This window comes from Rana temporaria, chromosome 6 (assembly GCF_905171775.1).
Source record: "Rana temporaria chromosome 6, aRanTem1.1, whole genome shotgun sequence".
NCBI lineage: Eukaryota > Metazoa > Chordata > Amphibia > Anura > Ranidae > Rana > Rana temporaria.
Window position 1 is genome coordinate 131,208,773 of NC_053494.1, and position 22,933 is coordinate 131,231,705.

General features: G+C 43.0%; 1 protein-coding gene across 6 annotated transcripts in view; it reads left to right on the forward strand.

Moving 5' to 3' along the window:
• VPS8 (VPS8 subunit of CORVET complex) overlaps positions 1–22,933 on the forward strand; it is a 296,490-nt gene that overhangs the window by 398 nt on the left and 273,159 nt on the right. For all 6 annotated transcript variants that reach the window (XM_040357376.1, XM_040357379.1, XM_040357377.1 and 3 more), the window contains exons 2-4: positions 7,914–8,083; positions 9,193–9,261; positions 15,867–15,994. In XM_040357376.1, the coding sequence (XP_040213310.1) occupies positions 7,914–8,083; positions 9,193–9,261; positions 15,867–15,994 (367 nt within the window). The remainder of the gene's footprint in view (positions 1–7,913; positions 8,084–9,192; positions 9,262–15,866; positions 15,995–22,933) is intronic.

Sequence of the window (22,933 nt, forward strand, 5' to 3'; positions counted from 1 at the left end):
TAGATGTCTTCAGGCTGGCCCCTTTTGCAGGTATAGGTATGTAAAACATTAACAATAAGTGTCTTTTAAAATCCAGTATTACACTGTCTCACCCCGCACATGCTCAGTTGCTCTCTATTCTTAAAGCGGTTCTCCACCCTAAAGTGGAGTCCCGCTGATCGGAACCCTCCCCCCTTCCGGTGTCACATTTGACACCTTTCAGGGGGGAGGGGGGTGCAGACACCTGTCTACAGACAGGTATTTGCACCCACTTCCGGCCACACGCTACGGGCGAAAGACGGGTTTTTTCTGACTTCCCGTCTGTCGCCCGTTGTGTGCTGGGAACACTCGGCTCCCAGCACACAGCGTGTGAGCCAATCGGTGGGCGCAGCGCGACTCGCGCATGCGCCGTAGGGAACCGGGCAGTGAAGCCGCAGCGCTTCACTTCCTGGTTCCCTCAGCGTGGATGGAGGGGGGAGCAGCAGGGTGACGAGCGATCGTTCGTCCTCTGCTGCGATCAGCGCTGGACTCCAGGACAGGTAAGTGTCCTAATATTAAAAGTCAGCAGCTGCAGTATTTGTAGCTGCTGGCTTTTAATATTTTTTCCCCGTGGCACATCCGCTTTAAGCTTCGTACACACCGTCTGATTGTTGGACGACCTAGCGTCTGATTTTTGTCAAAAGGCCGTTTGCCAGGATCTTGTCTTGCATACTAACGGTACACAATTGCAGTGAAGTACTACGAGCAATTTCAGCTCTTGAGCGCCACCCTTTGGGCCCCGTCTGCTAATTTCGTGTTTGGTGAGTATTGATTTTGAGCATGCGTGTTTGTACTTTCGACTTTTGTGTGACAGATTTATGTACTGACCATCCAACAATCTGACGTGACACTGTCGTTTGACAAAAATTTACTAGCCTGTCATCCCAACACTTGTCGGAAAATTGGACAACAATTGTCAAAAGGAGCGTACCAACAGGAAGAATTTCAAACAGTCTGTCAACAGACAATCCCTGAAATCAAACTGTGTGTACAAAGCTTTAGGCACTGCTGAATTTGTAGATCCGCTGACAACCTTAAAGAGGTGCAAAAGGTTTGTTTTTTATTTTCTAAATATGTTCCTTTAAGCTAGTGCATTGTTGGTTCACTAACCTTTTCCTTCCATTTCCCTTCTAAATGTTTTTTTTCTTTGTCTGAATTTCTCTCTTCCTGTTTCTCCTCAGTAAGCTTCCCTTCATCATCTGGCTGGGGGTTAGTCAGCCAGAACAGCTTACTGAGGAGGAACAGGAAGTGAGAAATTCAGACAAAGAAAAAAAACATTTAGAAGGGAAATTTAAGGAAAGGGTAAGTGAACCAACAATGCACTAGCTTAAAGGAACCAATTTAGAAAATAAAAAACAAACCTTTACAACCCCTTTAATGTGCTTAGTCTTTTTAATAATTCAGAAATTGCTCAGAGTGATTTGTGTTTTAGAGGTATTTTGAATATTCATTATTTTTTTGTGCAAACGTTTTATTTTCGTTTTGAACAGAGTGAAGAGGGTTTAGAACACCTGTCGGGGTTTTGTAGCTGTCTGCGCCCCCATAAGGCCCCATGCACAGAAGACGCTGTTAAACGCAGGCAGTTGGACACTTTTTTAACTGCCCCTGAACGCATTCAATGTTATCCTATGTGTTCATGCACACAGACGAAAAAGGGTGGGGACAAGGGACAGTGGCCAATGCTGATCCTCCAACATTCCCTCCCCCCAAAAGGATTAGTGGATTATCTCGGTACTTGGTAAGAAGTGACATACATATAAAAAATACATTTTATTACATAAAATTGTTAAACAAGGAATAAATGATTAAAGTTGAAAAAACAGAACCTCAGGGATACCCCCGGGCAATATCTGTTATTACAAACATATAGACTGGTCTATGCCTTGACTAGTTTCGTGGTAGAACTGCTTCCTCAAGAGGACCAATCTATAAAGCAAACAATACAATTAATATTCAACAAACATAATAATTCAACACTAGCCATAATAATACAATAGAAAGGGATAATACAGAAAGAAATAGCTTACCCACTATTTGGGTGGTCATGTGCGGCGTCAGGCCGCCCAGGTAAAATAGCCTGCCCTCCCTTTCCGTCCTGTCTCCCCCTTTCCTTTCCCTGGTCCCCCCCCCCTTATCATTCCTTCCTCCCCTTTTTCCCCCTCCTCCCTTCTTTTCCTTCCTCCACGGGTGTCCCACTCCTCTTTTATGCTGCTCTTTACTTGACTTTTTACCTATTTTATGCCTCCATCTAGAGATTTCCGCATTATCCCCCTTGTCCGTCGCAGGGGGGCTATTTTTACCTAGGCGGCCTGACGCCGCACATGACCACCCAAATAGTGGGTAAGCTATTTCTTTCTGTATTATCCCTTTCTATTGTATTATTATGGCTATTGTTGAATTATTATGTTTGTTTAATATTAATTGTATTGTTTGCTTTATAGATTGGTCCTCTTGAGGAAGCGGTTCTACCACGAAACTAGTCAAGGCATAGACCAGTCTATATGTTTGTAATAACAGATATTGCCCGGGGGTATCCCTGAGGTTCTGTTTTTTCAACTTTAATCATTTATTCCTTGTTTAACAATTTTATGTAATAAAATGTATTTTTTATATGTATGTCACTTCTTACCAAGTACCGAGACTGTTTTACTATAAGGCTGGGTTCACATATGAGCACGGAGCGGCTCACAGCAGGAGGCCGGTGCGTCCTTGTTCACTGTTTCGGGTCCGATGTCAGCCCGATTTTTTTTTTTTTATGTGGCTGAATTCGGACCGGAAACGGACCAAAAAACGCACAGCGTTCTTGTGCAAATCGCACCAAAGCCACTGCAGAGATATGTTAACCGGCTCCATAGAGAACCGGTCCTGATCTCCTGCTATTGTGAATTGGATGTTGGGAATCCACATTCAATTCACACTAGTGTGATTCCAGCCTAAGACTAGAGTTGCAAAACAAGAGGAAGTCATGTACTGTATTTCATCATTCTGACTTTTTTACGACATTGGTAACACCTTAAGCGTCACTGAATTTTACTCAAGATAAGGCCTCAGTCACACTGACAATGACCTGCATGAACAGTTCTGAAGACATATGAATGCATATAATGATTTGAAATGATATAATGCAGTCTTTATGGTTTTCTTTACGAAAAGGCAAATTCACTTTGCACTACAAGTGCAAATTGCATAGAAAGTGCACTTGGAAGTGCAATCGCTGTAAATCCTGAGGGGTAGATCTGAAATGAGGAGAAGCTCTGCTGATTTTTTTTTATCCAATCATGTGCAAGCTAAAATGCTGTTTTTTATTTTCCTTGCATGTCCCTCTCAGATCTGCAGCGACTGCACTGCCAAGTGCAATTTCAAAAGCAATTTGCACTTGTAGTTTGCACTTGTAGTGCAAAGTGGATTTGCCTTTAGTAAATAACCCCCCCTGTTGGTAAAACCATTGCACAGCGCAGGTAAGTATGAGATGTCTGTTATTTATTTATTTATTTAATTACATTTACGATCACTTTGAGTGTGATTTGAAGACTTTTCTTTGTGTGTATGCATTTTACAACTTGTACACAACTTGTAAAAACTTGTGTGTCTTTTGAGCATTTTCTAGGCACTCCCATTAATTTGTATGGGGGCAAAGTGTACAGGTCTGCCCCAAAGAAGCTTGTGTACTATTTTTTTTGATCTTCACACATTAGGTGACAAGCGAAAGGGTGCTCAGGTTTGAACAGGCCTATTGAAAATAATGGGGTTCTTCATCTTCAGCATTTTCAAGCTTTGGGAATTGTGCAAAACAAACACAAAAAAAAAACGCTTATGTGTGAATGAAGGCTTTAGGCTCAGTTCACACTGGAAGCGGCTGCGGAACGTTGTGCCTCCCCATTCTCCAGTTCAGGGATGAATCAGGGCTGAAACTTGGCCTGCATTCAGCCCTGAAACAAAGCCAAAGACGCACTTTTTGTACAGTGTGCTCCGCAGCCTCCCCAGAGATGTGTGAACCGGCTCCATAGAGAGCTGGTCACATTTTGTTGCTATGTGAATTGGATGCATAGGTGTGAACCCAGCATTAAGGCCAGAGAAAAGTTACAAAGTTCTGACACTGTCACAATACACTGGGCCTTGTTTATCAGTTTTGTTCCCTCACAGCAAGATCAACACATCTTTAAAGTAGAGCTTTTTAGTTTTGGATGGAGTGAAGTGGGATTAGAACACCTGTCAGGTTGTTATCGCTGTCTGTGTCCCCAATAGGCTCAGAGGCTACAAGGGCGTCCAGTCAGGATCCAGTCGGACAATGCCACGGCGGTGACGTATGTCAATCATCAAGGAGGAACAAGAAGCTCGGCTGCGGCGAGAGAGGTCGCTAACATCCTGAGGTGGGCAGAACGAAGCGTGCTGGCTCTATCGGCCGTTTACATTCCGGGCATAGAAAACTAACAAGCGGACTACCTAAGTCGCCAGATGCTGGACCAAGGGGAATGGTCACTGCACCTGGAGGTATTTCAGCTCCTTTATATGAGATGGGGCATGCCAGACGTGGATCTCCTGGCATTGTGACTCAACCGGAAGGTGTTGAGGTTCATGGTCGGGTCAAACGACCCATGGGCAGACACGACAGATGCATTGGTGGCGCCGTAGGGTCAGAATCGGCTAATTTATGCCTTCCCTCTAAAGCTTTTTCCCCATCTGCTTCGCAGAGTGGAGGCCAAAGGGATTTCAACAATCCTAATTGCTCCAGATTGGCCTTGGCGTCCCTGGTACGCCGACCTAGTGCGTCTGGTGGCAGATGTTCCTTGGCGTCTGCCCATGTGAGAGGACCTTCTGTCGCAAGGTCCCATACTTCATCCTGCTTTACAGTCGCTGGCTTTAACGGCATGGCTATTGAAAGCCAGGTACTAAGGGACCAAGGCCTGTCAGATTCGGGGATCTCTACCATGCTAAGGGCACAGAAGTCATCCTTTTGGAAGATTTACCATCGCACTTGGAAGGCCTACATCTCTATGTGTGAGGAGATGAAGTGGCATCTGCGTGCATATTTGGTTTACAGGGTCCTGATGTTTCTACAGCGTGGTGTAGACCAAAAACTTGCCTTAAGAACAATTAAGGGGAAGATTTCAGCCTTGGCTGTCTTTTTTCAATGACCCTGGCGGCTGACTCGCTGGTGAGTACGTTTGTGCAGAGGGTTCGACATGTGGCCCCTCCGACACCCCCCACTGCCTCCGTGGGACTTGAATCTGGTCCTCTCAGTACTTCAAGGACCGCCGTTTGAGAACCTTAGAGAGATTCCCTTATTGACTCTCTCCCAAAAGGTGAACTTTTTGGTGGCTATTACATCATTTAGACAGGTTTCTGAGCTGGTGGCCTTGTCATGCAAGGCTCCCTATTTGATCTTTCACAAGGACAAGGTGGTACTGTGTCCGCAGCTGTCCTTTCTTCCTAAGGTCGTTTCGGCTTTTCACCTCAATGAGGACATTGTGCTTCCATCTTTGTGTCCTCGTCTGTCGCATCCCGAAGAGGCTGCGTTGCATTCCTTGGACGTTGTCTGAGCTCTGTGGGTGTACTTGTCTGCTACGGCTCTCTCACGGAGGTCGGACTAATGCCGCGTACACACCATCACTTTATGTGATGAAAAAAAATGACGTTTTTAAAAACGTCACTTTAATTGACTGTGTGTGGGGGAAAACGTCGTTTTATGCCTTGTAAAAAACGACCAAAAAAAATTGAAGCATGCTTCAATTTTATGTGTCGTTTTTCAAAAGTGCACTTTTTACTTCACAGAAATTGACCGTGTGTAGCAAAAAACGTCGTTTTCTAAGACGTTTTTTCATCCACGCATGCCCAGAAGCTACTTATGAAGCAAGCTTCAATGGTAAAACGTGGTGAACGTAACCTCACTTTGCAAGAACATTGTGAGAAAAACGATGGTGTGTAGGCAACTTCGTCTTTGAAAATTGAAGTTTCAAAAACGTCATTTTTTACTTCACAGAAAGTGTCGTTTTTTTTTCATCACATAAAGTGATGGTGTGTACGCGGCATTACTGTTTGTTTCGGTGGTTGGTCCTAAGATGGGTCTGGCGGTCGTCGGGCACCATCTCTAGGTGGATCAGACAGATCGTGATTCAGGCCTATGCCCTGAAAGGGCGGGCACATTCGACCAGAGCAATAGGTGCCTCTTGGGCTTTACGACATCAAGCGTCTGTTTCCCAGGTGTGTAAGGCGGCGACCTGGTCGTCCGTTCACACCTTTACAAAATTTTACAAGGTTGATGTGAGTGCATCTTCGGATGCTTGCTTCGGCCGCAAAGTTTTGCAGGCGTCTGTTTGAAAGTTGCAACTCCTCCGTTGAGGAGCTCTGGTTGTTTGGGGTGAAGTTTGTTTAATGCTGTTTTTCCCACCCCTCATTTTTTACACTGCTTGGGGACGTCCCTATTGTCAAGATTGCTGCTGTGTCCGTCCATGAACAGAAGAGAAAATAGGATTTTTGTACTCACCGTAAAATCCTTTTCTCTGAGTTCATGGACGGACACAGCACCCACCCCTCCTTTTTATATGTTTGTACTGCTTTTTGATGAACTGAGCTGCTGCATGCAGGGAGAGGGGTTGTACCTAGAGGGATCGCCCCCCTGGGCAGTACTGTACAGTTTTTGATGTGTGTTTAACACTTAACATGCTGTTTCTGCCTAGTCAATCTCCTAATAGAAAGCCAATACCCTATTGTCAAGATTGCTGCTGTGTCTGCCCATGAACTCAGAAAAAAAGGATTTTACTTTGAGTACAAAAATCCTTTTTGTTTGGGTTGTCACAGAAACAGGAAGTAAAGAAAAATCTTCTAGTGGACAAACCTGTTGAGGTGAAAACTGTCTAAGAGGGGAGAGAGTAGAAATCTGCTCTTATTACCTACTGTGTATCTGAGATGGGACAGGCAGAAAAGAACAGACGGGTGTCTCAACAATTCCCTGCTCCATTAGAAAACCTAAAAGGCTTTCCATTCAGTGCTTGATCTAATTTGACTTCACCTCCACTGACTACAATACAAACCTTTTACATGGTAAAAACTTTTTGTGTATAATACTCGTTTTCTGTTTCCAAAAAGGTTTCAATAATTTGGCAAGTGTCACCTTCACATGCAATTAAAAACACAACCCTAGATTGATCTTTTATGATTTTTCACACATAGTAGGAATGCCAGTTATTGATTGTTATGGAAATGCCAGCTTGTGACTATGGGCACCTTACTGCAACCTGTGCTTTACAGAGCTTCTCCACCACTAAATTCAGCTGCCAGACATGAAGAAAAAAGCCTTGTATATAAGCTTTGAGTCCCTAGAGTGGTAGCTTAAAGTGGTATCAAATCCAAGATGAAAACATAATATATTTCAGCTTGCCAATCATTGGATGAGGTGGCTGTATTCGTTTTAGTTTTTTTTTTTTTTTCTCGAAAGTACTTCAAAATGTCACTTACATTTAACATGCAGCTTTGGAATTAATAGACTTTCCCAAATGAAAACCACATACACTGTTAGAAATGAATTTGTTCGAAAAAACATCTCCATTCTGCTTCTTTAAATTCTTTCATCACTGCGGTTAATTTGACCCCACTAAAGATTAGAAAATCAAATGTACGTTCTTAGAACAACTGACATTCACTGCTCTGTGTTAAGAGCAGACCCTAGAAATTAGTGATCGGTGGTCCTTAATCGCTCAGAGGCGGCAGGGGACAGCTGCAGCACACTGGATCGATAGCTGCAGCCATTTAGGTGAGTATGGATGTTTTGTTTTTCTTCTTTTACCTCACTTCTCTTTTAACATATACAAGTGTAGATATCATTTTTGTCCCTTTTACTGTTATTTAATAGCTTACACAAGCTAAGCTAACAGAGGATCCTATTTTTTGCCTTGCAGTGGAGTCAGACCCTGGAGAGGATGACCTCAGTGCCAAGAGCTGGGACTCACGGAAACTTGCCAGTGAAGGCACAGGATCGCTTACCAATCTTGAAGATGAGCTGAATAGGTCCCAAACCCGCCTAGGGTACCTTGATGTAGACAAGGAGCTGGAATCTAAACATGATTTGGTAAATATTATGTAGATATCGCTCTACCCATATATACTGTATATATTGGCTGGTACCCTGTACCAGCCCACCGATGTTGCGTTAGGCCCCATCACACAGTATTATTATACTGCACATACATGAGATCAGTTTCATAATGTACAGAATGAAAATGCAGATTTTTCTGAAGGCACTGGTGGCACTGCTTTCCTAGGGGCCATCTGTGTGAGCAGGGCTGTCACCACTTCCTTAGAAGGAAAAAGGACGTAGGAAAACCAAAATCTCTATATTATCCTCATAGATATAGTAAATTGTCTCCATATAGTGTCCTGGCATTTTATTTCAGTCATTTGCCATTGAGTTTATTGTTTATGGTTTATATATTTTTTTTTTAAATGTGTTTTTATATGTGCTATTGTTATCCCACTATTTAATTAATATTTTGTAAAATATTTTTTAAATGACTTGTTTTATTGCATCATTGTGATTTTATTTTATGGTTGTTCATGCACACCTGCTGGCCTGAGAAAGCGGTAGAAACCTTAAAATGCCTTGCCATAATAAGGGTGACCCCAAAGTAGCAAGCTCCCCTTTTTGCCAACAAGCTTCCTTGCAGCTTGAGATCTATACTGTATGTTAGCTGGAGGGTGCTGTGATATACTCCTGCTGTCACATGATCTGGACGCTGCTCACTTCTAGCATGGGTTAGAAATGAGAGGTATTCTTCATAAATCCATGAATGTTCCCCCAGGTTTGTAATATCCATCTGGTGTTGGGGCAGTAAGCACCTCTTTTACTTCCTGAGAGATTCAGAGTTGTTCTCCCATTTCCTCTTGACGCAGTTTGGACTGAAAGGTGGTGTTCATTGTCTGACCCCAGTTGCATATTATGGACCATGGAGGGACCAAATTTGTTCATGCACATGCTGGATTCGAACATTTTTATCATCAACTGGAAAGCCACAGTTTCTTTTTACTTTTGGTGTGTAAAAATAATGGTGAATTCATGAAGTATGAGTTATTATAGTGTTATAGTGGACCCTTCCTCATATCAAAACATTGTAAATTGTATTTCTTCTTTTTGTTTACCATGCCACTTATCACTTAATATTTACTGAGATCACCTTTTAGATTGATGATAAAGAGTTTGACATTCCTCAAGTTGACACTCCACCAACACTGGAGAGCATCTTGAATGAGGTGAGTTTTTTGTACTTTTTGTAGCATATAGTAAATGATGCATATAATTTTTTTCCCTGAAGAGTCACGTTCTTATGAAAATGTGGCCCAGGCCTCTCTCTTTTAAGAAAATGTATATTAGGGAAAAAAAATTAAAACCTGCCAAGTCTGTACATTATTGAGTTATTGCCTAGCTTAAAAGATAACCTGTACTGAAGAGGCTATGGGGACCATGTTTTTTGGCCTCCTTTTGAGAATGCAGGGTTGCCTTGTAGTCTTAACCCCTTCATGGCCTCAATGCTAAAAATGAACTGCTTAAGGACCACCCCACGTACATTTACTGTGGCAAGATGGCCCTTTAAGGCAAACATAGCTACCTGTAAACGATTCTCGTCTTTGGCTCTCGGACACAGCGGGAGCCAATCAGCGGGTCTGGCGGCAGCGATGGCCATCGGGAACCTGGCGATTGTTCACAGAGAGGCAGAATGGAGGTCTGCCTATGTAAACAAGACAGACTGCTGTTCTGCCAGAAAGGAAAATGGAGATCTCCAATTTCTGCTAAGCAGAAACATGGATCTCTGTTTTCCCTTAGTCAAAACATTCACCCTATAGTTAGAAAGCATATAGGGAACACATTTAACCCTTTGACTGCCCCTGATGTTAACCCCTTCGGTTCCAGTGTCCCCAAAAAGTGTCACTTGGTGTCCAGTTTGTCCGCTGAAATTTCGCAGTCCCACCAAAAATCGCTGATCGCTGCCATTACTAGTAAAAAATAAATAAAACGTCCCTTAATCTATCCCATAGTTTGTAGATGCTATAACTTTTACGCAAACCAATTAATATACGTTTATTGGGATTTTTTTTTTTTACCAACAATATGTAGCAGAAATACATATTGACCTAAATTTATGAAGTAATTTGATTTTTGTCATTTTTTTTTTATTGGAAATGTTTTATAGCAGAGAGTAAAGAATATATATTTTTCAAAATTGTCGGTCTTTTTTTGTTTATAGTGCAAAAAATAAAAACCGCAGAGGTGATTGATCAAATGCCACCAAAAGAATGCTCTATTTGTGGGGAAAAAAGGACATCAATTTATTTGTGCACAGTGTCGCACGACCACGCAATTGTCAGTTAAAATAACACAGTATCACAAAAAAAATGCCTGGTCAAGAAGGGCTGGGTCTGAAGTGGTTAAACACTAAGTTCACATTTTGAAAGAATAAATAAATTCACATGTTTATGCAGGTAAAAGAAAATGTGCATTTATTATAATTGTTTCTCTCAGAAGCCTGCAGAGTATTTCATAATCCATTGATCATGGGTGCGATAGCTGGCTCCTGCAGACACTTTCTACAGCTTTCTGCCCATACCTGAGTATGTGCTTTCTGTTCTGAAAGCTGTGGGAAGTATCAATTAACTACCCTCACAGTTTATGGAGATCTACAAGTTGTCTGCTAGGGTGGACGATGGTACTTGCAGTTCATTTTACAGATTATTGTGAATGAATAACACGGTTGTGCGAGTCCTGCACAGCCATGCTGTTTTTAAAAAAGTGCCAGCGGGTGCAAGCAGCTATTGCTGAGAGGGATCGGGGGGACACAAGGATGCGTGCTAGAGAACATTACACTAAATACAGGTGTAACATGCTCCAAAAGATGAGCTTACCCTTTTAATATTTTTCTGGTAAGTTTCTTGTGCCAGCAGGACATGAACTAAAGTCCTGTAAATTTTAGCTGCAGCATGCTATGAAGATCACTTTGATCTCCAACAGACCACTGCACAACCCAGCTTGGGTGCCTGATCGATATGTACCTAACGAAAAGTGGTGAAAAATCATGTGACAAAAGGAACATTTTTGCCCAGCAACATACTTGCCTGCTGTCTGGTACTTTTTAATATATGATTTTGTGAGGATAGGGGGTGCTTAGTGCAACGAATACTCAATAAACAATTTAAACTTTACGACCATGTACATGGCACAATGGGAACCAAAAATAAACAATATTAATATATATAAATCTTAAGAGTCACTTTGCAATGAAAAGTCTTTCACCACTCAAAGTAAATCCAAATAACAGCCAAAGTGCTCAAATGAATTGCCTGCTCACAATATAACCATGACTTATTTAACTAAAAAGAATGCCTGGAAGTGTTTTATGGAGATATCCTGTAGTAAGTAGACTGGGGAAAACATTCTATGCTATGGTCTGCTCTCCACCTCAATGCCTTGGATAAAAGACAAAGGGTGAACCAATAGTGCAATACTGTATTTTATTTAATTGTAATTGCTACGTCATCAGATCACACTTCCTGATGACGTAGGCGTAGCAATTACGAAACCTACGTCAAGGCGCCTTCCGGTCATGTCACTTTTGGGTCCAATCTTCTGGCTTTGTCTCACAGGGGAGTGGAACGCACGCTGACCTTCTGACATGAGCGTGGCGGTGTGCGGCTCCCTACCAACATTTCTTGCAGGTTATCCTAGTGCTGGGAAAATTGGATTTTTATTACAGCTTACCTGTAAAATCATTTTCTTGGAGTACATCATGGGACACAGAGCCTTAAGTATTTACTTAATGGGTAATAGGCCCCTTCAGGTGTTGACACTGTTAAACCCTAATTAAGGAAGTTTACTCCCTATATAACCCCTCCTCCTACCAGAAGCACATCAGTTTTTGTAGAAAGCAATATGTCTAAATCCCAAAAGAGGGGAGGGACCTCTGTGTCCCATGATGTACTCCAAGAAAAGGATTTTACAGGTAAGCTGTAATAAAAATCCTATTTTCTTTATCGTACATCATGGGACACAGAGCCTTAAGTATTTACTTAATGGGACGTCCCATAGCAATGCTACTTGAGGGGTGGGAGAAACAACCCGCAGGGTACACCCAGACTTGAGGATCTATATTGCTGCTTGCAGCACACTGTGCCCGAAGGCGATATCCTCATACCTTCTTACATCCACCTGATAAAATTTGGTGAATGTATGCACTGAAGACCAAGTTGCGGCCTTACAGATCTGAGCCATGGAGGCCTGATGACGCACTGCCCAAGAAGCACTAACTGACCTGGTAGAATGCGCCTTAACTTGAAACGGGGTAATCTTGCCCCTTAAAACATAAGTTTGAATTATTACTTGCCGAATCCACTTAGCGTCAGTGCATTTCGATGCTGCCTGTCCCTTCTTAGGACCCTCCGGCAGAATAAATAAGACATCAGTCTTACGAATCTGAGCAGTTTTCTTTAAATACATTTTCACTATTCTCACCACATCAAGACAATGTAGTGACCTTTCTTCTCTGGAACATGGTTTTGGAAAAAACAATGGCAGGACAATATCTTGATTCAGATGAAAACCTGAAATTACTTTTGGCAAAAAGCCTGGATGAGTGCGTAGCACCACTCTGTCCTCATGAAAAATTTAATATGGCACTTTACAAGAATGAGCAGCCAACTCTGAAACCCTCCTTGCTGAGGATATAGCAACCAAAAATACCAACTTCCTTGTCAGCAGGACTAGAGGAATATGTTGAATTCGTTCAAATGGCTGTTTTTGTAACACAAAGTCCCAAGGATTCAAGGGAGGTTTGACGGGCGGATAAAACCACGTTAGCCCTTGTATAAAGCCTCGGACTAAAGAATGAGTAGCAAGTGTTCTTTGAAATAAGACCGATAAAGCTAAAACTTGGCCTTTATTAGTACTTAAGGCCAACTTCATCTCTACCCCTAAATGTAGAAAGGCAAGAATTCTGCCTATGATATATCTCCAAGGGTCCCAACCCTTGGATTCACACCAGGAAACATAGGCCTTCCAGACTCTATAATAGTTTTGGAAGCTGGTTTTCTGGCATTGATCAGGGTGGAGATAACTGACCCGGAAAGCCCATGTTTCTTTAGAATGTGGGTTTTAATAGCCAAGCCGTTAAATTTAGAGCCCATAAGGAAGGATGGAATATCGGTCCCTGAGAGAGCAGATCTGGCCGTAGTGGGAGGGACCATGGGCCTTCCACTGCCATCTTTATGATTTCTGCATACCATGACCTTCTGGGCCATGCTGGTGCCACCAGAATTTTTGGCTTCCTTTCCAGCTTGATTTTACAAAGAAGTCGAGGCAGCAACTGGATGGGGGGACATGCATATATCAGTGAGAACTGATCCCATGGGGTCACCATCCATTCCGAGTGGATCCCTTGTTCTGTCCACAAAGTTGACCAACTTCGTGTTGAATCTGGATGCTAGGAGATCTACATCCAGAGTCCCCCATCTTTGGCAAACAGCCCGAAATATGTCGGGGTGAAGCGACCATTCCCCTGGGAATAACTGCTGGTGACTTAAGTAGTCCGCCTGCCAATTCTCTACTCCCGGAATGAAGATTGCAAAAAGGCAAGGAACATTCCTTTCTGCCCATGTTAGAATATGGTTCACCTCTCTCTGTGCTGAGAGACTCTTGGTGCCCCCTTGGTGATTGATATAGGCCACAGCTGTGGCATTGTCGGATTGAATCCTGACAGGGCAATTCTGTAGCCTGGAAGTCCAGGCCTTTATAGCCAGACGTACTGCTCGAATCTCTAGGATATTGATGGGCAAGCTTCTTTCGGTTCTTGACCATTGTTCTTGGACAGTTGTCCCTTCTAGTACTGCTCCCCAGCCTGAGAGGCTGGCATCCATTGTTGCCACTTTCCAGATAACTGGTCTGAAGGATTTTCCTTTCAGCAGATTCTGGGTTAGTAACCACTAAGTGAGTCTGTTTTGTAATGGAACTGGGCATAAGGAACTGCTTCGAATGAAGCCACCATGGTTCCTAGTAACCACATGCAGAGGTGAATAGAGGGATTGCCGTTTGACCTGCCCCTCCGCACCAGTTCTCTTATGGAGTTGATCTTTGCTTGAGGCAAGGTCACTTTTTCCTGGGCTGTGTCTATGATCAGACCCAAGTACTTCAGTCTTTTTAGCGGTATTAAGGAAGATTTCTCTAGGTTGAGAATCCAACCTAATGCTTTCAGATAGTTGGTTGTAGTGCGTACGTTTTGCTCCAAATGAGTCACTGATTGATATATAAGTAATTACTGATCGTTTTAAATATAATACTTTATTTTGCTATTGGTTCTCCCTTTGTCTTTTATCCTGGGCATTGAGGTGGAGCGGAGACCATGGCATAGAGGATTGAATGTTTTCCCCATACTACTTACTACAGTTAAAGAGGTCATGGTTATATGTTGAGCAAGCATTTCATTTGAGCACTTCGGGTGTCATTTGGATTTACTTTGTGTGGTGAAGGACTTTTGATTGCAAACATTTTCACTGAAGATTAATGGACTCTTAAGATAGATATATATTTAATATTGTTTATTTTTGGTTCACATTGTTTAAAGTTTAAATTATTTATTTAAAAAAAATTGTTGCACTAAGTGCCCCCTATCCTCCCAAAATCATATTGCACAGGAGTTTGACTACTTTTCTTGGGGAGCAGCTTCTTAGGTATTGTTTATTTATTAGAGCAGCTTCTTAGGTATTGTTTGTTTTTGGTGCAAGGTTTTCAATGTTTTTAAGTCCTTTTTGAAGGGGTTGTAAAGGTTCGCTTTTTTCTTTTCTAAATAGGTTCCTTTTAGCTAGTGCATTGTTGGTTCACTTACCTTTTCCTTCAATTTCCCTTCTAAATGTTTTTTTTCTTTGTTTTCTTTGTCTGAATTTCTCACTTCCTGTTCCTCCTCAGTAAGCTGTTCTGGCTGACTAACCCCCAGCCAAAACATGGAGGCAAGCTTACTGAGAAGAAACGGGAAGTGAGCAATTCAGACAAAAGAAAAAAAAAAAAGGGAATCAAAGGAAATAGTAAGTGAACCAACAATGCACTAGCTTAAAGCGGAGGTTCACCCTAAAACAATTATGTACCATTCCATCCAGCATACTGCCGACATGTACAGTATGCTGTGTGTTTTTTTTTATTTATTTTTTTCGCTGTACATACCGTTTTATACTTCTTTTATCTTTTCAGACTCCCGCGGGGAATAGGCATTCCTATGAAGAGGCGTAGATGATTGACATGCGGCTCAGGCACGTCACGCGTTCCGAAAATAGCCGGACTGGGACTCGGCTATATACGACGCCTGCGCAGTCAGCTCCTAATCTGTGCGCAGGCGCCGTATAGAGCCGAGTCCCAGTCAGGCTATTTTCAGAACACGTGACGCGCCTTAGCTGCACGTCAATCATCTACGCCTCTTTATAGGAACGCCTATTCCCCGCAGGAGCCAGAAAAGAAAAAGAAGTATAAAACGGTATGTACAGCGAAAAAAAACAGCATACATGTCGGCAGTATGCTGGTTGGAATGGTATATAATTGTTTTAGGGTGAACCTCTGCTTTAAAGGAACCTATTGAGAAAATAAAAAATGAACCTTTACAACCCCTTTAATATATACCTACTTAGTCCTGCTCTAGGACTAGTCATGCCAAATGGCATAGAACCAATCAACCCAGTTACTGCCATGGAGTAACCTGCATAAAAAATCCTTTGGTCATTCATACACAAGAGGCTAGAGCTATCCTGCATTTATCAATATGGGATATAAATTTATGGTATTAAACAAATAGACCTGTTTGACCAAATATCAAATTTAATCTATACAGACAGATGATGAGGATGAAACCTTCATACCAGAAGATCCTGCGCTACTGAACATCGAGACTATTGACACCTATTCCTGTGACACCTCATCATTGGCCAGCTCTGATAGTGGTGACCGAGCACATAAGAGGTATATTAAATAATCTTTATCATTTGGGTTTATGAATCATGTGTCTTATTTTCAAAGTATTTGCCTTAACAGAACTTAACCACCACTGCCTACCAACTTGGAATTAAATAAATTCATTGTAGAACAGTAGCTGCACTGCTAAAAAATGTATATGTATTTTATTCTCAAAATTGCACATTAAAGTCTAAGTTCACCCTTAGCAAAATATTCAATAAATCCAATATTAAATGCACATGATTTTGCAGGTAAAACAAAATGTGCATTTTTTTTTATACTGAAGCCTGCATAGCATTACACATGATCAGTGAATCGTGGGTGCAATGTGAGGCTCCTGCAGATACTGTTGACAGATTTATGGCAGTACCTCCATATGGGCAGACAGTTGCAAAGCTGCAGGAAGTGTCCGTGAACTATAAGGGTGCTGATCGATGCCCTCGTAGTTCATTAAGAACTACAAGCTCTCTGCCTTGATGGCGGATATGGGGCTTGTAATCCATGTATTCCCCTGATCTCTGTGAATGAATGACGTGCACATCTGTGAGATTTTTAAAATGTGACAGCGGCTACAGGGAGAGGAACTGCTGCCTGCTGTCGGGGGGGGATATGCCAAACATGTAATATATTGCAGCTCTTACCATTCATTAGATGTGGTTACTGCATAAATTTTTTCCCCCCCTTACACTTGGTAATCCGGCCAGTAAGGCACTGCCTTCATTCTGCATAAAGTAGTAAAGCAGACGCTTTTAGACAACAGCATTGTTAGTCACATTTTAATAAATTTGTGTGTTGGGGTTTAATACTGCTATGTATAAAAACACCTAAAATCCATGCCTATGATTATCTATTTAGCAACCTTCCTTTAAAAATACAAACAATCTGCATAAATATATGTACCGTATTTGCCGGCGTATAAGACGACCCCCTAATTTTCCAGGAAAATTTTTGGTTTTGGGATATACTCGCCATATAAGACTACCCCCTTCCTTCTAGTCTTTCTGGAAGCTGAGGGGTAGCCAGAACAACCGCTGATAGAAACAGGCTTTTTTCAAATCTCACTGTGCCATTACATTACATGCCCCACTGTGCCATTACATTACATGCCCCACTGTGCCATTACATTACATGCCCCCACTGTGCCATCACTTGCCCCCACTGTGCCATCACTTGCCCCCCCACTGTGCCATCACTCACGTTTTGCAGCTTCTGGCTTCCAGGCCGGTGACCGTCTCCGTCTGCTGCGAGCGTCCATGATTTGAAAGCCGCGCCTTCTTCTCAGACTGTCCTGTGATAGGCGGAACACAAATTTTCCCAGCAGTGCCTCTGTTCTGTGTTCTGCCTATCACGGATGTCCTCTCGTCCGAGGATGAGAAGGCATCCATGATAGGAGGAACACAGAACAGAGGCGCTGCTGGGAAAATTTGTGTTCCGCCTATCAGAGGACAGTCTGAGAAGGCGCGGCTTTCAAATCATGGATGCCCGCAGCAGATGGAGACGGTCACCGGCGTATAAGACGACCCCCGACTTTGGATGCATTTTTTTGCATCCAAAAAGTCGTCTTATACGCCGGAAAATACGGTATATCCCAGAGGTAATACACAACTTAGTCCTGATAGTCGCAAAGGAGGGGTTGAGCAAGGGGAAGGCGGGACTTTGTGTGAAGCATGTGACAGCAAAGGGGTATTAGGATGAACATAAGAAATTTTATTGAATACAAAGTGGTAAACATACATATTAGCAATCTCAATAATGGATACAAATATACATACATTGCATAAGGATTATAATATACACATGCAGGTAATGATGATAACAATGATAATAGCACGATAATTTGGGGCTCTTTCACACGGAGCGGATCCGTATTGATCCGCTCCGTTAGCCCGTTTGGCTCAGCGGGGATTCCTCTGTTAATCCCCGCTGAGCTGTCGGCGGACAGGGCGGTCCCCGCACACAGTGCAGAGACCGCCCTGTCTCTCCTCTGCTCTCCCCTATGGGGAATCAGATGAATACGATCCATTCCACCAGACGGAAGAAAAATAGGGTTTTCTTCTGTCTGAAAAAGTGGAACTTTGCGGACGCGGATCGTTGCGGACATTAGCGGATGCATCATCCGCTAACGTCTGCAATCCCATAGGGATACATTACAAGTCCGTAAACGGACTTGTAATAAACGGTCCGTTCGTCCGCCCGTGTGAAAGGGCCCTTACATGGTAACTCATGATGTAATCACAATAAATTTCCTAGTTCACCACCAAAGAATTGGTAAAATGCTAAAATACAGGATATGCCTGCGAAGCCTATGGCCTAACTGAGCCTGGAAGAGTTAGTATTGGTAAAATTGAGGATTATGGGTAAATAGCTAAGGATACGGCATCCGGTAGCTCTACGCGTTTCATGTCTTAAATGACAATCATCCGGAGCAAGCACGTGAGGTATCTGAAATGATACTGCTATAGGCAAAAGCGTAAAATATATGGGAAAGCTGGTTGGGGCAGGAAAGGAACCCCCAGTCAGGAGCGGCGGCAGCCCGCTCCGCGGAGACGAGGTGGGAGACCACCCAAGCAGGCAGGGAGCCACAGGCATTACTGTAGAAAGGGGGAGAGTGTTAGACCAAGGAGTGAGGGAGACGGATGTGGGGATGGTGGAGGGAGGGGGGGTGAGAAAGGGAAGGCAGAGGCTGCAAAAATAGTGGTAAAGTGCGAGAGGTAAGGGACCCAGATGGGGACCAAGGTGAGTGGGGGTGAAGGGAGGGCTGGTATGACGACCAAAGGTAGGACCGAAGTAGTGAGAGTGAATGGCTAGGGGGAGTAATGTGACTGTGTTACCTTGTGGGAGTAAAGAATCCAAGCAGAGACGAGGATCGTGATGTCCAATGTGTAGATAGCCTGGGGTGCCCTGTCCACCCATGGGGGATGCCCTTAAGTACGCCACCGCGGGGAGGACAAACAACGTCACACCGTGAAGTGAGAGGAGGACCCCCGTGAATCGGACAGCCAATCTCTGACCCACCGGCGCACTGTCACCTCCCAACACCTAGAGTGTGGACAAACAGCGCACACGTAACGGCGCCGAGGGGCGCCATATGTGCAGCATAGGATGCGTGATAGTAAGTATTCTTCTTGTATATAAAACCATTTCCCATGTTTCTGCTGCTGAAAGTGAGCACCAAACTGAGATGGACCCAAGTCCTAAATAACAATTACCAGTACTTTTAACCACTTCAGGACCGAACAGTTTGACCCCCTTTCTGGCTAGGCCATTTTTCAGTTTTTAGCACTGTCGCACTTTGAATGACAGCTATTCAGTCATGCAACATTGTACCCAAATACATTTTATAGAATTTTTTTAGAAAGATTAACTTTTGGTGGTTTGCTATATAAAGGAAAAAAGATTGAATATTTTGAAAAAAAAATTGTTAGTTTTATGTTATAAAGTTTTACTAACAAATAATTTTTCTTCATAGATCTAGGCCAAATGTATTCTGCTACATTTCTTTGGTAAAAAAAATGAACCCAAATCAGTGTACATTATTTAGTTTGTGTGAAAGTTATAGGGTCTACAAACTATGGTATATATCTTTGAAATTTCAAACAGTCCTGATGTAGTGACTTCCTCTAATTTTTGGAGGCCTTAAATGCCAGGACAGTACAAATATTCCCCACATTACCCTTTTTTGTAACGTAGACAGTGCAAGGTATATAGTAAGTGGAATGGTGATTTTTTTTTTTTTTTAAGTTGTACATTTTTGTTACAAATTTTATAAAAAAAAAAGAAGTGAAGTAATTTTGTTCACAAAGTTGTAATTTTAACAAGTTATTTCTCTGCCACAGCATAGGCATTTTTATGATTTACACCCCAAAAAACATTTTGCTACGCCTCCTGAGTATGGGGATAGCATTGATTAGGGATGCACCGATATATCATTTGCCGAAAATGATCGAAAAAAAAAATAGTTATCGGTATTTTGCCAATGGAAAAGGTGCCAATAATGGCATGCTGTGTCCCATTGACTTCAATGCAAAAACTCCCCCCCCCCCACTGGCTTCAATGCAAAAAACGCCCCCATTGACTTCAATGCACCCCCCCCCCCCATTGACTTCAATGCAAAAAAAAAACATTGTCTTTAATGCAAAAACCGTCTGCTTCTGACTTCTTCAATGCAAAATCACTTTCCATTGACTTCAATACAAAAATGCCCCCTATTGACTTGCAATACTTGCAATGCAAAAACAATGCAGAAAAACTCCAGCCACATTAATTAAACGTACATTTTGATTTTATTTTTAAAACTGTCCATTTCGGTTTTCGGCCAAGTATATCCTGAATTTTTGGTTTCGGTCCAAAATTTTTATTTCGGTGCACCACTTCCCAAAATCCAAGGAGCACTTTTCAGCTTTCAAGGAGAATAAGTTACATGTCTGGTTCCTGACTATCTGTCGTATTTCGCTTGAGTCCCTGAAATGCAAGGACAAGGGGCATGGTGAGTCTTTTGAAGACTTAATTTTTTTTTTTTTGCCACAAGTTTTTGGAAAATGCAGGAAAGAAAATTTTAAATGTATTTTTTTTACACAAAGTTATAAATTAAGATATTTTTAACACACATTATAGGCATACAAGAAATTACACCCCTAAACACTTTTTGCTATGTGAGACTTATTCCCAGCTAACCACATGGAGGTGCCCAAAATCCAAGAAGCACCTTCATGCATTCCATGTGCATACATTACACATCTAATTTCCTGACTACCCATCGCATTTTGGAGGTCTTGGATCACCAGGACAGTGGAAACACCCACAAAATGACCACAATTTGAAAAGCAAACACTAGACATGTGCACCCTGAAATATTTTGTTTCGGAATTTCGTTTTCGTCCAAAAAAATTTTTTTTGTTACTCCCGAAATTCGTTTTTATTTATTTAGTTTTTCGTTAGAAATTGCATTTGTCCGAAAATTCGAATGAATTAAGGTTGAATCTTCCATTGAATATTTATGGTGTCTGTCGAATGTTGAAAGAAGATTCGACGGAGCAGCGATACTGTACGTCGAATCGTACATTTCCGGTCGAATGTTCCGCCTACAAGGTATAGAAGAATTCTAATGTTGTATGACTAGTAATAATTATATTTATTAATTATTGTTACTAGGGTTGTCCCGATACTACTTTTTTAAGACCGAGTACAAGTACCGATACTTTTTCTTTATCGTACATCACGGGACACAGAGCAGCATAGCCATTACATATGGGTTATATAGTGTACCTTCAGGTGATGGACACTGGCACTCTCCGACAGGAAGTTCCCTCCCTATATAACCCCCACCCATAGTGGGAGTACCTCAGTTTTTTCGCCAGTGTCTTAGGTGTTGGTGCACGTTGAAGGTTGTGCCTGCAGTTTGTCCTTGGGACCAGGGCCAGCCGACCGGATCCGTCCAAGGTGCTTCATAGCCAAAGTGGACGGTACCCGGGCCCCAATTCGTGGATGGGGTTTTGCCTATAATGCCTCTCCTTGGAGGGCTGGACTCTGGGTTCCAGGACTGGGTTTTTTAACCTATGAATACCTGCTGCCAGTAGTGCTGTATAGGTCCAGGTGTGTGGTGTTCCTGACTTGGACCCCGGTCCCTGAAGGTCTATGACCATACCCACGGTGAAGGGGGAAGATTGGGCCTCTTGCATGAGCAATACCCTGCGGCGTGGAAAGGTAAGCGGGGGGCCTACGGAACTTGGTTTGTCAGTGGGCTCCCCACAGGGGGACTCTGGGGGGAAAGCCTTTTTATGCCTCTGTGCATGGGCTAAAGAGAAACCACAAAGTCTGCATGACTGGATGGCTCAAACACCCAGGTATACTGTTCCTCTGGCTGGGCTAATAGACTGCCGCTGCTGCTACAAGGTGTTTTTTGCTCCATGAGATGTAAAAGGGGAGCATGTCAGGTAAAATACTTACTTCCTGATGTCTGTGTGTGCTTCCAGCAGCTCCTGGGCTCCTCTCCCCACATGGCTTCCTGCTTCCTGCAGAGCGGCGTCGGGAGCGCGCGCGCGCACTGTTATAGGCGCCGACGCTGCGTGGAGGGGGCGGGGGACGCCCGGGGAGTTCCCTCCCCTCTGCACATCAGAGGGGAAAACTCTATTTAGCCTGTCAGTCTGCTGAAGGCTGTGAAGGGACACGGAGCAGCGATGCTGAGCTGAGCAGGATAGGTTTGCCTATGTTATGCTGACACAGTGACACCTAGTGGCCGTTTTTTTGTACACACCTTGCTAAAGAGCTGTTTAAGCTCATATTTTCTCTGGAAAGCCGGTGTACTAAGTAGCAGTCAGAGTACTTTTATTATTAGGTACTCTCCTAGCCCAGCATTAAGGGAAGCAATATTAGGATGTGATTAAGCCCTTGGGGCTCAATATTGTTTTCTCTTGTTAGGTTTGGGGAAGTTTAGTTTCTGTTTAACATTACCCTAGCCTAATTTTTTCCTCATTTATGTAAATGTGTGTTTTCCTCCAGCTATTACAGTTAGTTGTATATTAGCGGAGTATCTCAGATTTGTTTATTATGGCTCCTAAGGGTGCAGGGAACGCTAAAAATGCTAAAGGTGTTAAAAAGCCGAAGGGTTCCCCATCGGGCTCGGAGGATATTTCCCAGAATCCACCTGCCCCTACCTCCCCGGAGGATCCGGAGGTTGCTGCCCTGGGTGAGCCATCGGGGTTGCTAGGTGCTATGGCGGGCCCTATTCAACCAACTCCTTCCTATGTCACGGAAGAGATGTTGGCCTCCACCTTGGGTGGATTTGAAAAAAGGATGGCCGCTCTTATTACGGCCTCTTTATCCGGGAAGAAGCGGGCTAGATCCCCGTCTCCCAGGTTTGAATCTCCTGAGGAAGATGTCCTTTCCACTGAGGAATTGGAAGATACAGGAGACCAGCCTGAGGATCACCTGGACCATTTAGGTTCT